The sequence below is a fragment of the Atheta coriaria genome, unplaced genomic scaffold (assembly GCF_025399875.1).
Source record: "Atheta coriaria isolate IRGN ID8LTWV9N9 unplaced genomic scaffold, Caltech_Dcor_3.1 hic_scaffold_9_pilon, whole genome shotgun sequence".
Taxonomy (NCBI): Eukaryota; Metazoa; Arthropoda; class Insecta; order Coleoptera; family Staphylinidae; genus Dalotia; species Dalotia coriaria.
The window spans coordinates 5397114-5411680 of record NW_027045451.1 but is presented as its reverse complement, the minus strand read 5'-3'; the positions used below and the strand labels follow the sequence as shown (position 1 = coordinate 5411680).

Sequence of the window (14567 nt, the reverse complement as noted above, 5' to 3'; positions counted from 1 at the left end):
ATAATAACCAATCAAATAAATAGTTTAGTTTCTTTTTGTTTCTGCGAAAACATATTTCGTGTTTGTGACGTGTATTAAATGGTGCTAAAAAGAAACAGGGGCTATGAAGACATCGACAGCGGGTCGAGTAATCATGGGTCATACTCGTCGCAGATTAATCACGTGGTACCAAGGCACGGGGATGATGAAAACGGATTACCACAGGAGATTGAGATGGCATCAGTCTCTGTTGTCCCTGATGGTAATTTATTTTATAATAATTTACTGCTATCAACTTTAAAAATTGTTTTTCTTTAGATACATTCACAGTAACGCAAGCTGTGAACGCCTTGGGTTTTGGATGGTTCCAGGTGAAGTTATCCTTATGGACAGGTCTCTGTTGGATGGCTGATAGTATGGAAATGACTATTTTGTCTATTTTATCACCTGCATTGCATTGTCATTGGCATATATCTAGGTATAAAGATATAAAATATATAAAATAACATAACCTTAATTAACAGCTATATTTTGATGTATTTTATTGTAGATATCAGCAAGCGTTGACGACAACTGTTGTTTTCTTAGGCATGATGTTGTCTTCTACGTTCTGGGGTAATTTAAGCGATAGATATGGCCGAAAAAGCGCGTTGACTTTGTGTTCGGTTTTGTTATTCTACTATGGCGTGTTGAGTTCGATTGCTCCGAGTTATATGTGGGTTTTGTTTCTGAGAGCACTGGTTGGTTTTGCTATTGGATGTACACCACAATCGTAAGTTTGATTTTTGGTTTTATTTTGAAAAGTTTGGTTATATTTTGGGTTTCTATTGTAGTGTGACATTATACGCTGAATTTCTACCGACCAAACAACGTGCAAAATGTGTAGTACTATTGGATGTAAGTTGATAATATCCATAGGTTAAAATATAGGTTATGTTGGATTGCTTGGATGTTTTTGATACTATAATTGCATTTTTAATAGTGTTTTTGGGCCTTGGGAGCATGTTTTGAAGTTGCAATGGCGTTGGTTGTGATGCCAACTTTAGGATGGCAATGGTTGTTATTTTTGTCAACGGGTCCTTTATTGGCTTTCACTTTAATCACACCAGTAAGTCATAATTAGATACCTACTATATTATTAATATTAACTATTTTTTTTTATTTAGTGGCTACCAGAATCTGCTCGTTTCCATGTTGCTAGTGGGCAAACAGAAAAGGCACTAGCCACTTTAGAAAAAATAGCAAAAGATAATGGTAAACCTATGCTTCTTGGAAGGCTTGTGGTGGATGATGCTAACGCTGCGTCCCCACACCGTGGACGTTTCAGAGATCTTTTAGTTCCATATTTAAGAAGGACTTCTTTGCTTTTATGGTTCATTTGGTAAGCTTTTATTCATGAACCAAATTTAACTTAAATTTAACATTATTATTTTATATTAAGGATGTCATGCGCGTTTTGTTATTATGGTTTGGTCCTGATGACAACTGAACTCTTTGAGAATTCTGAAAACGCCTGCATGGCTAAACCCACCCGCAATATTGAGACTTGTTCAGCTGAATGCCGTCAATTGCAAACTAAAGATTACATGGATATTCTCTGGACAACTTTAGCTGAGTTTCCGGGTATTTTTGCCACTATTTTCATAATTGAAAGATATGGACGTAAAAAAACAATGGCGGTGCAGTTTGTTGTGTTTGCTGTTTGTGTATGTTTCCTTGCAGTATGCACAGAAACGTAAGTATACTTTAAATCATTATAGGTTAAGTAAAATTATTAAAAAATGTAACTTTGGCTTTAGGAGAGCGTTTTTGACGTTTATGCTTTTTTTGGCACGCGGTATCATTGCCGGTGTTTTCCAAGCCGCATATGTCTACACACCGGAAGTATATCCGACATCTTTACGCGCTGTTGGTGTTGGTTCCTGCAGTGCGATGGCGCGACTAGGCGCTATGATAACACCGTACATTGCACAGGTAAACATTACTTAAAAAAGTAATTTAAAACAAAACATAGCCTTAAATTAACAAATTTTAAATTTAAGGTCCTAGTAAAAACATCAATAAGTGCCGCTACTACAGTATACGCAGTGGCAGCCATCTTGGCAGCCATAGCTTGCCTTGTCCTACCAATCGAGACACGTGGTAAAGAACTAAGTGATAACATCGAACAACAAAAACAGTATCAAAAGCAAGAAGACTATGCAACAATGCAACAAACACAAGTACAAACAAACGCACCTCAATCCGATACAGTAACTTCAACTTCAACATCAAATGAAACAAATGGAGGAACACATGTGGCGCCTCCATCTCCAAGTGAGGTTATACAACAGTCACGAAACTCTACGAATGAAGTCGATGTCGAACACGACGATGAAAATGCTACCAAACGCATGTGATACTCATACATCACGTAATTTTTGTAGGTTTATAGTTAAAATGCTAATAACACAAGACTGCCACACTCATCCATAAATTATAACCTCACATGATACATGTGACGTCACACTTGAGTATTTCTATGTTTTAGTAACATTTGATGTAATACTAATCAACGAATTAATACCAAAGCTTAATTAATATTACTTAAATGCAAAACTTTACCAATATTAGGTATTAGTAAGAGAATTAATATTTATTTATTATTATTTGTAGGTTATACTACTGTTACTTAATTGTGTATGTTACTGGTGCTTGTAATCAATTTGAAATTCGCATGAAATCTAAAACTTGTTATTTTCTTCGAATATTTATTACGATACTTTGTTGTTTAACGTAATTTTAATTGTATTTTTGTACGTTACACTTAATAATGATGATGACGTTATGTAGTATGACGTAGAAGGAATTCTGGATGTCTTAATTGCAAAATACTCATTTTGAATATGTGAAAACATTAAATAATGGTTATCATTCACAATTACCTTGACATATATGCGAATATTTTAAACATTCTTCTAATTCCTTTGCGGGTTTTATGTTTTTATGTAAAATTACGCAGTTACAGTGTAATATTACAGCTGTTACAATGCGTAATTTTAAGTTTAACGTTTTATGTCAAATTATTTCTTTATTGTGCGGGTGGTTTAGTGTGTGTGAATGTTTAGAAGTTGATAATATTGATAATTGGATTTTTACGTCGGATGCTGAGGAGAGGTTAAGTGAAAAGTGCCGGAAACAGTTTTTAGGTTATATTACACAACATGGAGATGATCAAAAGAATTTAATATCTAAACTTGAGCTGTGTAAATAAAATTTTTACAGTTTTTATTCTTTATTTTGTAAATTTATTGATTTTTTAGTTTATGATTTGAATCAACATTTACCACTTACTGACTTAAGTGACTTTCCAAGTTTAGGCGATTATGGACGATGTAAATTTCTGTCAAAAACTTTTTCATTGAAATATTCGACACTATTGATTTATATACATGAAATCGATGAGTACCTAAACGTAATATTTAAATAACTAAATGTATTTCAGTGTTTATTATAGTTAATTGTAGAATATTACACATGGAACTTCTGTACTCTTTAAAAGGTATTCAGGAGTATGGACAGCAAGTGCAGTAATTGGTGTTTGTGTCCCTAAACCATGCACAAGTAAAGATATACTTGTTTTACAAGATGGATTCCAAATAATTGATTTTTACAAACATCAAAACAAACATAACCAAACTTTGAACATAGATTGGGATTATACTGTGATTGATGTGACTAGTGATAAATTTGACACTCCAAAATTTTCGCTTGTTATGTATGTTTAAATAATTTATTTATATTTATTACCTGTAATTTGTTGTTTTAGATGGATATTCATAATATTTACTGGTTTCGTTTCGCTGATTAACATTACATCGATGTTTACCAAGCGAATTTACTTGAAAAACAACTTTCTTGGCTGTTTTAATTTGAAAGTGTTTTTGATAAAGTTATTGGATAAAAGTACTGAACCAGCTAAGTTTCAAGTGCTGGATGGAGTGAGGACTATATCAACATTGTGGGTTTTATACGCTAGTATATATGAATTAAATTTGTATTTTCCTAATGTTAATGTTTTTGATGCTTTTGAAGTAAGTATTGAGAGAATAGTTGGTTGCCTATATTGGCAACTATTAATAACGTAAATTCACAATAATTGTTACTTTAGTGGCTTCAACGGCTTCCAGCCGCTTCAGTTTTCATGGTAGTGATGGTTTTATATCAATTTCAAACTATAAATGGCTTTTTGATGGGTTACATGGAACCAACTTTCGGGACAAGTTTAAAACAACGTATTTTTGGGTAAAAAGCGAACATAGTTTGCTATATAAAATTTATTTGTATATTTTTAGTGTTATATTACCAATGTATCCATTGTTACTCATCTTCCACACAAGTTTGATTGATTTGGGAAGTGGTCCCATGTGGTTCACGACACGTAGATATCTAAAGAACACATGCAGTCAAAATGTGTGGACTAGTTATGCTCTTATACAAAATTATTACAATCCTGATTCAATGGTAAATTTAATTTTGATTGTTTTAATCTGTAAACTATGTTTCAATAGTAATTGTTGTTTGCAGTGCACAATTCACACTTGGTACATGTCTGTAGACTTCCATCTTACTCTTGCAAGTCCAATACTCTTCTTTTTGATGAGAAAAAGTTTTAAAATGGCGGCATATTTTGTATTTATTTTAACTTTCTTATTTTGTGTGATGGCAACTAATGTTGCTTATAGTATGAAATTGGAACCAACACTACAATCGTAAGTTTCATTATATAATAACTAGTCAACTACCTAAAATAATTATCTTTTTAAAGATGGCTTACAGATTACTTTAGTTATATATACTTCCCAACACACATTCGAAGTCCTGTGTGGTTATGTTCACTTTTAGCAGGATACGCTTACAAGAAGAAAATATTAAGTCATTATACTCCGGTATCACTTTTAAATCAACTATTTTACTGAAATAAATCCTAAATTTATTTATTTTTAGCACCTTAACAAATATTACAAACATGGTTGTATTATAACTTGTTTTTTGGTATTATTCACCACAATGTTTACAATGTATGCGCCATATTTAAATCTTCCACGGTTGGTTAAGGCACTTTATATTGGTTTTTATAATTTAATATGGTCTCTGATGATTTTGTGGATTATATTTGTTTATGTTGAAAGTCGTTCAGGTAAATAATAAATTTTTTAATTAAATTTTAAGATTAAATAAGTTTTACTCATTAAATATGTTATAGGCAGTGCTGGTGTGATTCAAAGGTTTTTATCAATGCATATTTTCACTGTTTTGGGGAGGTTGTCTTATGGTTTATATTTGATTGCTCCTTTGGTTCAATTATTAATCGCTGGGAGTAGGGACGGTGCAATCAGTTTTGGCGTTTTATCAAATGTAAGTTTGTTTTATGTTTTAATTCCATCAATGTGTGTATATAATTTCATGAGAATGAAATTCATTTTCTACTCAAAACATGGCATACGTATGGCTGATTTTTGAGGTTATGTTGTTTAGCAATCAATCCAGACTGTTTCATGCTGTGTTACGTATCACAGTGTGTTTTTCGTACCAAAATCAATTGTTTTCTTCATCAAAATAAGAAAAACAATATTTTAATGAGGTGTATTCTTCATTTACTCATTTTCGGAATTCTGTGTTTTGAAATGATACCATAAATAATAATTTTTGCAATTTTACACATTTTCTTCTATTTTCAGGTTATGGATTTTTGGTATCAATTAATTTTCAAACTCCTTCTCTCACTATATTGGTATTTGTTTATCCAATCACCCATAATATCACTTGCAACATTCTATTTCCAATCAGAAGCTACAACCAAAAAATAAATTTCTTTAAAAAATATTTTATTTATTTATGCTTGCAATTTTAGTTTTACAAATAATTTTAAAATAATAACGTTCCTAAATTTAAAGCGTTACAGCTTAATAGTAATTAATAGCACAGCACCAATAAAATAGTTTCTTTTCCTTAACAACATCTCACATATTTTCATTCTTCATCAACATATCCATTATCCATCCGACACATTAAAAAGTAAAAACAATACAAAAATTATAACAGCAATTTTTAGTTTCTATTAATTTCATTTTACACACTCGACTAAAACTAAGTGTGTTAAATATTCAACTTCAGTAAATACATTTTTAAATTAATTAGGATTCATATATAATTTTAGATTCTCAATTTGTAATCAGTCTACAAACTAAAAGCAGGAAACAATTGTGATTTAACCATAAGATTAATAAATTTAGTCATAAATTATTTGCGTCCTGGTTTGGGTTTGTTAAATTGATAGTTAGCGCATTTTGGAATGTGACGCGCTGCAGCAGATTCATTAAAACGGCGGCCACAATGCGGACACTGCACATAATCAGGATTTGAAGATGGCGGAGGTGGAGGCAGGTCACGAATATCACCACCTTTAGCGATATGCGCCTGCGCTTGCTTCGCCGCACGAATAGCAGCGATAAATTCCTCGTGTTTTTGCCTCCAACCGGTATTAGACGTTGTTGCTTTACTCTAAAAACATAAACACACATTAAATAACCTCAAAAACAAAAATAACCAAAAATTGAGGTTATGTAGTTAGTCTAACCTTAGTTGTGGATTGTCTCTGTGCAACCTTCTCACTGGCTGCATTCTATCACATAAAATAATTAGTCACACACATATTTCATTCTAAAACCCAAGAAAACTAACCTTATTCACCGTTTTCGAGATTCGTTTCGCATAGGGTTCAACATCAGTACCAGACACTCGATGTTTAGTCGAATCGAAGACCTTCCTCTTCTTTTTCGCTGTCCTCCCACAAATATCTTCATGTTTCTGAATGCGATCAGTCTGGAATCGCCTTTGACAGAATCTACACGCTGTCAAATCATCCCTCTGCACGCTTTGTGGTAGTACCGAGGTTCTGGCAGATGGACGAGCGGTAGCTGAAGATGGCGCTCGCATCGCATCTCCACTTTGTGGAGGACGCAACGGACGTGACATTGTTTTAGCTGGAGAAGCCGTAGGCGTTGATTCTTTACTACTATTACCAGAAGAAGAAGATTCACTGCGTGTGTTATTATTACGACTGCTGGTTAAACTGGTCGCCGGGGATGGGGGTGCCTGCTGCTTGATCTGGGCGGGGCGCTGCTGTTGCACGAGCTGGAATACGACAACAGATCGGTTTTCAACGAATTCTCAGTCGGAGCGTTTGTTGTATCAGTTGCAAGTGGTTCACTACTAGAAGTTGTACTGGATTGTGAAGATATTTGACGGAAGAACTGATCGACTATTGCAGGATTATCAAGGGCAGCTCGGACTTGCCGAAAGTGTTGTTCAAACATTGTACAAAAAGGATCAAAATCAAAAGAGGATTTGTGACAGAATAATTTAGAGGTAAAAATAATTTTAAACAAATACTGTCAAAACTACAAAATTGACATACGTACCCTTTTGGCAGGTGGTTTACCAACGCCATTTTTATTTGTTCCTGGTTTAGTAGTGCTTTTAACCTCACTTTTCTGAACAACAATTTGACTTGGAAGCTTCCCTCCTACATTCGCCAACTTTCCAGTGAAAATATCCTCATCATAACCTAAATCATCAAAGCCTATCCTCGGCATCACTTCATCCTCCAAATCATCATTAATGTTGTTTTTATTCATGATCTTAACCAAATCTTCATGCTCCTGAAGATATTTCTCTGCTTCATCCATACCTCTGGAGTTGTTATTATTGTTGTATAAACCTGTATTGGCCAAAGGTTTCCTCATGGTACTGTTTAATTTGGTGGTAGTCCTGGTGGTTGTACGACTTGTGGTTTTTATAGTTTGATTCAAAGGTCTTCTATCCAAACTGTTGCCTCTGGTGGTATTGGTCTTGGAAGGCACAGGCATGGTCTTACTTAATGGTTCCAATGGATAACTCCGATCAATTCCAGCTTTCTGCCTTCTTTCATCAAACATTTGACGGACTTTACCATTTCCTGTTGTGATATTACTCAAGGAACCATTACTACCAGCACTACCATGGTTGACCTTGTCGAAGGCCCTTTGTTGTTGGTTCTCATAGAGTTTCAGGAGTTTCTCTTCCTTCTCAGCCATCTGACGTTGTTGGAAACGTGCCTGTAAAAGTAAATTCATATTTTATGAGATTTTACTTGTTGCAAGTGTTCAAGGTCATAGCAATATCACAAGGAGTGGTCCTTAAAATGTCGTTAAAGTCAGATTATGATTATGATGGTTTGATTGTTGGGTTATTAAGGTCACAAAACGATTTCATTCATGTTTTTTCTGTGGGGTTGTTAGCTTACGTCATATTTTGAGTTTCTGAGCGCGTCCTGAAGACTGCGCGACGCCCACGAATTGTCCAGGTCGCGAGAGACCACTGAATTCCAACTGGATGATAAATATTTATTCATTGTCCATTTGAGTGTAGTTTAAACACGTTTATTACACTTTATTGGTTGAAATTTCAAGAAATTTGATTTTAAGATTGATATATTGATATGGTTAATGGCGTCGTAGTTTCAAGGGTTGCAATCTACTCACTAACAAATAGACAATCCACGCATTGTCTGATGATATTTATGCGCTGTGGTTTCGATCGTGCATGCGCGCCACCCGCGCTCCTCGCACGTTTTTACACCTCGCCGCTGTGATATCGGCAAAGAGGGGGTGAGAGGGTGGCCAGGTGAGCTCAAAGAAACGTTGCGTTGCTTGGCAACGCTTGTATTAATACAATAATGAATTGTGTGTGGTCGCGCGCTTGTTGGTGGCTTTGATGAGTTGCGTTTAAGTTTTTATTGGAATTTCTTTTGCTTTATCAGATTGGTTTATCAAACATCAATAACTGGAGATAATTAACTTTTAAACAACGCGTTTGGATGAGTTTTAATTTTTTATTTCTGAACTGACTTTGAACTACATTTTTAGGTTTTGACGTGATAGTTTCATTCATTTTTTACGAATTCTAGTAAACCAGGTTGTGTGTTGATGGGTTGTAATGGGGTACAGACCATTTCCTCATAGGTTACTTGGTCAAAGGGCCAAGGCATTTGTACACATGTTGTGGATATATTAGAACCTTGTGTTTATATCGATTACGCGTACATCAACAAGGAACATCAAAGAAAAGATTATAATCAGTGATTATCTATATTGTAACACGTGTAGGGATATTTTTAAACATGTTTATATTTATTTATAAAAATTTATTTTAAAACGCGTATTAATTGAATTTACTTGAGTTTAAATATTAATGCAATGCACTTTATTTATTAATTAGAATTAATTTTGCAACGTGTCCATACTTTATAAATTAACAAACCTAATTAATTTCTTTTTTTTTATTTCTCCGCAAATTATGGGCCAAATGCGTTAATTGGAGTCGGAATTTTAATTTAATTTAATGAGAAATACCTCAAATGCACTTTAGTATTATTTTGTCTTGAATTAGACTATTATAATTATTAAATCTGCACACCAACATTAATTCCTTTTTTTAACATACTTAAACTTTTATTTTTGTAACACAAAGTATCCTATGTCCTATTTTAATGTTTTAACTAAAATTATGTGAAGTTTCATTAAAATTGGTTTAGTAGTTTACGCGTAAAAGAGTAACAAACATACAAACTCACATTCGCATTTATAATATTGCTCATAATATCAATACACAACAATACAGACAATACGTTATGTTATATGATATAGCAACTTGCATAACAAAACATAGGCAACCAAATAATCCTCTACGACTTACACAAAACAAAAACATTAAACATTTTCTTTTTATTTATTCTGTTTAATTTACTAATATTATTAATCCCATAAGTATACCCAAGTGGAAGTTGTAGTAATGAAAGAAAATGAATAGTGTGTTGTGTTTCGTAACCTTGAATTTCTTTTCATGTTTATTTTTCATGATCGGTTCCGCCCTTCTATCAACTTCGAACCACCCGTGTTACGCATTAATATTGATAGACAAATTAATAATTAATCAGTTATTAGTTGTCATATGACCCTAAGATTCTAAAATTAGTAGTTCAATGTCATCAATCCCTTAAATTATTTATTATTCCCTCCAAAAAATATACAAAAACTGTTTTTAACCATTTTTAAATTTTTATTTTGCATTAACTATACAATACTTAAATATGGCGCAGGATACACAAACGTTGTCGCTACCAAACTTGGTCAACCAAAATAACCACACTGACATTGTGTTTGCTCACCGAATGCGTTTCGTACATGGATTCGCCTTCAATGGCTTATTCAACATTAGTTTTACCTTGCTTATTGCTTATACTTGCTTATAACGCACATTGAACACCTATTTTGCATTTACATTTTGTGTTGATTGTTAACAGTCAACCGTTGACGGCTGATCGTTTCGCCTTCTTTGCCTTGATTTGGCTGCACGTTCAAGTTGGCAACAAGCGAAACACGTTATGCAATATGACCAAAAACCAAACTAATTTCACAAAAATAAACTTTTAATTCAATACAAATACAAATCCAAGTAATCACGGTGACAAATAAACAAAAAACAAAAACTCATACAATACAAGTCTTTTCACATTATTGTATCAAGGTAAAAAGACTATGAATCATCTAATTCAGTCGCCATTAAAGTAATATGAGTGTAAGATTTTCGCACGTCATGCTCACGTCCATTTTTGATCGAAATAATGTTATTCTATACCATTAACAATCGCGTGGGTTATCAACACTTCAACAGTTCCTCTCAGGAATAAAAATAAAAAGTCAATTCAATTTTTTTCTTTTTTTTCTCTGCTTCGGCGTACAGTTCAATAACATTCATGAGAATGAATAATAAACAATATTCATCGGGTGATACATATTTATATCTTTTGATTTACGTGCTGTAAATTATTAATACACATTTCTCATGTCGAGTGTCGAGGTGAACTTGAATATAAGAAATGTGAGTAATGTGAGAAGCGATGGGAATCACAACATGGGAAACATGCAGATATGGATAATTTTATTGTTTTCTGATTTAATGTAGCAGTGGTGTACGTCTAAATGTCAACTGTAGTCAATAATTTATTTTGAAATAAAAGTTCGAGTGTAATTTTGTTTTCAGGGTCAGTACTTTAAATGTAACGGTAATATTTCTATCGGTTTGATGGGTGGAACATCTGAGTGTTACGTGTTTGTGTAAATTACCAGCATTTCTGTAAAGTTTAATCACTAAAACTACAAATATCTGAAATACCATTGAGTTTGTAATAATTTTATCAATATGGCATTCAAAACGGTACTTGGGAAGTGTTTTGACCTGTAGCAAATACAACATAACCTCAAATGTTTGCAAATATTAAAAAGTAGTCAACCCACCAAACTTTCTGCAATAAATTTCGCCGGGAATTAATTTTTACTAAGTTTTGGATTATTTTTACTGGAATAAAAGTTTGAAAACAGAAATTTCCCAATTTTTGGGGGTGTATAATAAAAAAACATAGAAAAAACGTTAATTTGATAATTTTTAACGTAAAATCACAAAAAAATGATAACAAAAATATGAAAACTTTTCTAAGCTAATATTTAAACAATCAAACATTTGATACAAAAGCCAAATTTTAAATATTTTAATATTTTTATTGACGTTTGAGATGAAATATAAGTATTGAACATGACGCAACCAAATATACAGCAATTAATTTGTTTCTCATTGCAATACTAACAAACTGTTATGACACAGTATGTGTGCACGTAATTAAAAATTGTAATTGATAATTAATGGTTCAATTCTCGATTAATTGATTGCATGCAATTGCTTGTCGCTGTCAAAGTGTCGTGCGTCTCATTACTCTTACTTGTGTCGATTCAGCCTCGACATGCAACAAACTAGGAGTGTTTTCTAATCGTAGTACGAGTAGACACACAACTATGACAAATAAGAATGCAACATAGTTAAAGCATTCGTAAACTCTGTTCAATAAATGCAAGTGAATAATGATCCGAAACGAGTGTTTCGCGTGGGTTCAACGCTGGTTGCATACATTCAATATCAATTTAATATTAAAGAAATAGATAGATAGCTATTATTGCGTTTCGTATGGTTGTAATTTTAACTTTAATTAACAAAAGTTATTAATTTGTCAATATATCAATATATCTAGGAAATAAAAATGCTTTTGTAGCTATTATACTTCCTACTTATTAATTATTAATTTAATCTGTTCATAACTCATTCATGTTTTCGATTTATTTTGATCATTTAAATCAATTTTTGGCAAAACCAATAATCACACTACCTACACTTCAAAAAATTATACTAATAACAGACGTGGAGTGAAAAAATAACAATAACAACTAAACAACAATCATATTCATAAATTTATGATAATTGTTTGAGAGCATACAAAACTCTGCATTTTAAAACACCAATTTAAACATGTAGATGATTGATATTTGCTTGTAGGCGGTGTTAATAAGACAAACTAGGAAATAAAATAACTTACCTGCATCTGCGATAGTTTTGACGCCATGTTTTGTGGTAAAATGTTGTAAAATCTTCAATATATAAAGTGTAGTAGGTATAAAATCAATTTATACTTTGATGGACATGATATTCAGTCGATAAACTTGTTCTGAAACAAATATAAACATATATAAATAAAAATTTTATGAAATAAATGTATTGGATTGTAATGTAAGTTGCCTATAGTAAAACTACGAATTTTGTTTTTCAATATCTATGTTTTTATCATTTGTTTACGTTTTTAATGTAAATAAAACTCAAACAAAGACAAATCTTTGTGATATTCACTTCTATAAATAGCAAACGTTCCAGAAACAAATAAATACCCAACGTATTATACACATTTAGCATGTTTATGATGTTCTTTGTTGCTATTATTTAATTAACAGTTAATTACAAACGTCTAATGATGTGCACATGTGGGATTAACAAGTTTTCAAGTCGATTGTGTTGTTTTATTGTTTGAATATTTGCTTAACGCTTTCTCGACTTTTTTGGTCTTCCAGGATAACAATTACTTTCATTATTCATGAGTGGCCTACTTCTATTGATTGCACTTCTTTTATGCAATTTTTCTCTCATTATTACAACCTCCTTCGCCCTGATTTCGCAACAAATACCTCGACCTGCCCTAAATTATACACTTAATGATATATTAATAAGCAAAAGAGTGCAATATTCTTGGTGTATGCGTTCATTAATTTAATTTCCCCGAAGGGTATTGGCTGCGTGAGGTGACTTCCGGTTGTAGAATGAAAATGTAGGTCAGATCGCTATCAATCACTATAAATATACAATACGCGTGTGTTTAAAGCATTCGGGAAGCAAGGGAAACTCAGCAGGACTAGAAGGGAAAGTTGAACGAACCCTCTCGATGTAGAATTCTTGTGTGTTTCCGGTTATGTGGAATTTCGTGCACGTGTAAATCGTTTTACGATGTCACAAACTGTCACAGAGTAATGATTTTTTTCTTTTGATTATAACAAGTGATATATTGTATTTAAACAATTATAAGCAGGAGAACTTTCACCGTTGAGCTCATTGCGCGTGTAAAATTTATGCAACCAAACTGGTATGACTGGTGTCGTTTCCTTTTTGAAAAATCTTAAGTGTTGAACTCATTTTTTATGCGTTTATATATGGAATCATGGAGTGGTTGAGTTTCGCTCATTGTTTGTTCGAATCTTCCTTATATGGAGAGCCAATTTGTGTTTTTAACTGCCTGGGCAACTTTCATCTTCTTAAATTTATTATATTATTAAGATATTTTACTGTCTAAATTGTAAAATGGTAATTATTGAATTGTCAAATAATTTTTATGAATTTTATGTTTTAATAGCAGTATTACATGATATAAAAACTAAAATATATGTTTTTTTATCTTTGGATTTAGTATAAAAAGAGTTTTGTTAGTTAAATCATTTATTACTCAAGAACGCTTTGACAGATTTTGATAATCTATGATTTTTTAGATTTGTCTTTATCTAGAATAGGAGAATAACTGTTAAAATATTAAAAATTTTGGTTGAAACAGTGTTTAATAAGAGATAAAAATTTCTATAGCAAATTAATCATAGTTTTACTTATATAATTCCAACATAGAGGGCGCTGAAGTGCATTATTAACATTTCTCTCTTTTTTTAATAAAATTGCGAATTTTAATGATTGAATTGAAGCAGATAATTAAATTTTTACTAAAAACTACGTCGTGGATAACGTGTTGTTACTCGTATACTCATTTTCTGAAGGTGAGGATGTGCAATGGTGCTAAACGAATAATGGATGACAAAACCACAAAATCTACAGCGTAGCATAAGGTATGACACACCATGAAACACTCATTCAGCTCAATGAGTAACTTACTCACACTCATTGTCATGCTTATAATGAGCGATAGTAATACTCATGAAGAAGTATAAAAAAACTAGGAGGTGACTTGTAAATAAGCTTTTATATACCCATATATACGAGTATAAGGTATGAGTAGAATGCACCAGGTTTCAACTTTTTGATTGTAGCGTAGCTTGTAGAGGAAGATGCTTCACGCTTGGCCAAGCGTCATA

General features: G+C 32.6%; 3 protein-coding genes across 6 annotated transcripts in view; 2 read left to right on the top strand and 1 right to left on the bottom strand.

The window, feature by feature from the left end:
* The first annotated feature begins 10 nt into the window (after positions 1 to 10).
* LOC135799208 (synaptic vesicle 2-related protein) lies at positions 11 to 2908 on the top strand. Its single transcript, XM_065312219.1, has 9 exons — positions 11 to 241; positions 298 to 457; positions 530 to 751; positions 813 to 876; positions 962 to 1087; positions 1146 to 1360; positions 1421 to 1714; positions 1779 to 1953; positions 2022 to 2908. Exons 1-9 carry the CDS (start codon positions 79 to 81, stop codon positions 2376 to 2378), a joined length of 1776 nt encoding a protein of 591 aa, XP_065168291.1. The 5' UTR covers positions 11 to 78; the 3' UTR covers positions 2379 to 2908.
* Positions 2909 to 2956: 48 nt separating this feature from the next.
* LOC135799207 (O-acyltransferase like protein-like) lies at positions 2957 to 5844 on the top strand. Its single transcript, XM_065312218.1, has 11 exons — positions 2957 to 3224; positions 3282 to 3433; positions 3486 to 3736; positions 3788 to 4052; positions 4130 to 4263; positions 4314 to 4482; positions 4546 to 4730; positions 4787 to 4907; positions 4966 to 5158; positions 5225 to 5376; positions 5700 to 5844. Exons 1-11 carry the CDS (start codon positions 2957 to 2959, stop codon positions 5826 to 5828), a joined length of 2019 nt encoding a protein of 672 aa, XP_065168290.1. The 3' UTR covers positions 5829 to 5844.
* Positions 5830 to 14567, bottom strand: part of LOC135799212 (zinc finger C2HC domain-containing protein 1C) — a 13848-nt gene continuing 5110 nt past the window's right edge. For 2 of the 4 annotated variants that reach the window (XM_065312226.1, XM_065312225.1), the window contains exons 2-6: positions 12485 to 12613; positions 7443 to 8117; positions 6703 to 7155; positions 6599 to 6643; positions 5830 to 6522 (exon numbers count right to left, since the gene is read on the bottom strand). In XM_065312226.1, coding sequence (XP_065168298.1) covers positions 6262 to 6522; positions 6599 to 6643; positions 6703 to 7155; positions 7443 to 8117; positions 12485 to 12511 — 1461 coding nt within the window. In that variant the 5' untranslated portion in view covers positions 12512 to 12613 and the 3' untranslated portion in view covers positions 5830 to 6261. Of the gene's footprint in view, positions 6523 to 6598; positions 6644 to 6702; positions 7156 to 7442; positions 8118 to 8305; positions 8669 to 12484; positions 12614 to 14567 lie in introns of those variants that run through there. The other 2 variants (XM_065312222.1, XM_065312223.1) reach the window with 2 other exon arrangements.

What these genes read in the sequence shown, in the direction of transcription:
- LOC135799208 (XM_065312219.1), top strand. Translation starts at nt 79, where the DNA reads ATGGTGCTAAAAAGAAACAGGGGCTATGAAGACATCGACAGCGGGTCG. An exon ending in TGTCATTGGCATATATCTAG is followed by an intron (nt 458 to 529) that starts GTATAAAGATAT and finishes ATTTTATTGTAG; the next exon opens with ATATCAGCAAGCGTTGACGA. An exon ending in AATGTGTAGTACTATTGGAT is followed by an intron (nt 877 to 961) that starts GTAAGTTGATAA and finishes CATTTTTAATAG; the next exon opens with TGTTTTTGGGCCTTGGGAGC.
- LOC135799207 (XM_065312218.1), top strand. Translation starts at nt 2,957, where the DNA reads ATGTTTTTATGTAAAATTACGCAGTTACAGTGTAATATTACAGCTGTT. An exon ending in ATGTTTTTGATGCTTTTGAA is followed by an intron (nt 4,053 to 4,129) that starts GTAAGTATTGAG and finishes TTGTTACTTTAG; the next exon opens with TGGCTTCAACGGCTTCCAGC. An exon ending in GTTTTGGCGTTTTATCAAAT is followed by an intron (nt 5,377 to 5,699) that starts GTAAGTTTGTTT and finishes TTCTATTTTCAG; the next exon opens with GTTATGGATTTTTGGTATCA.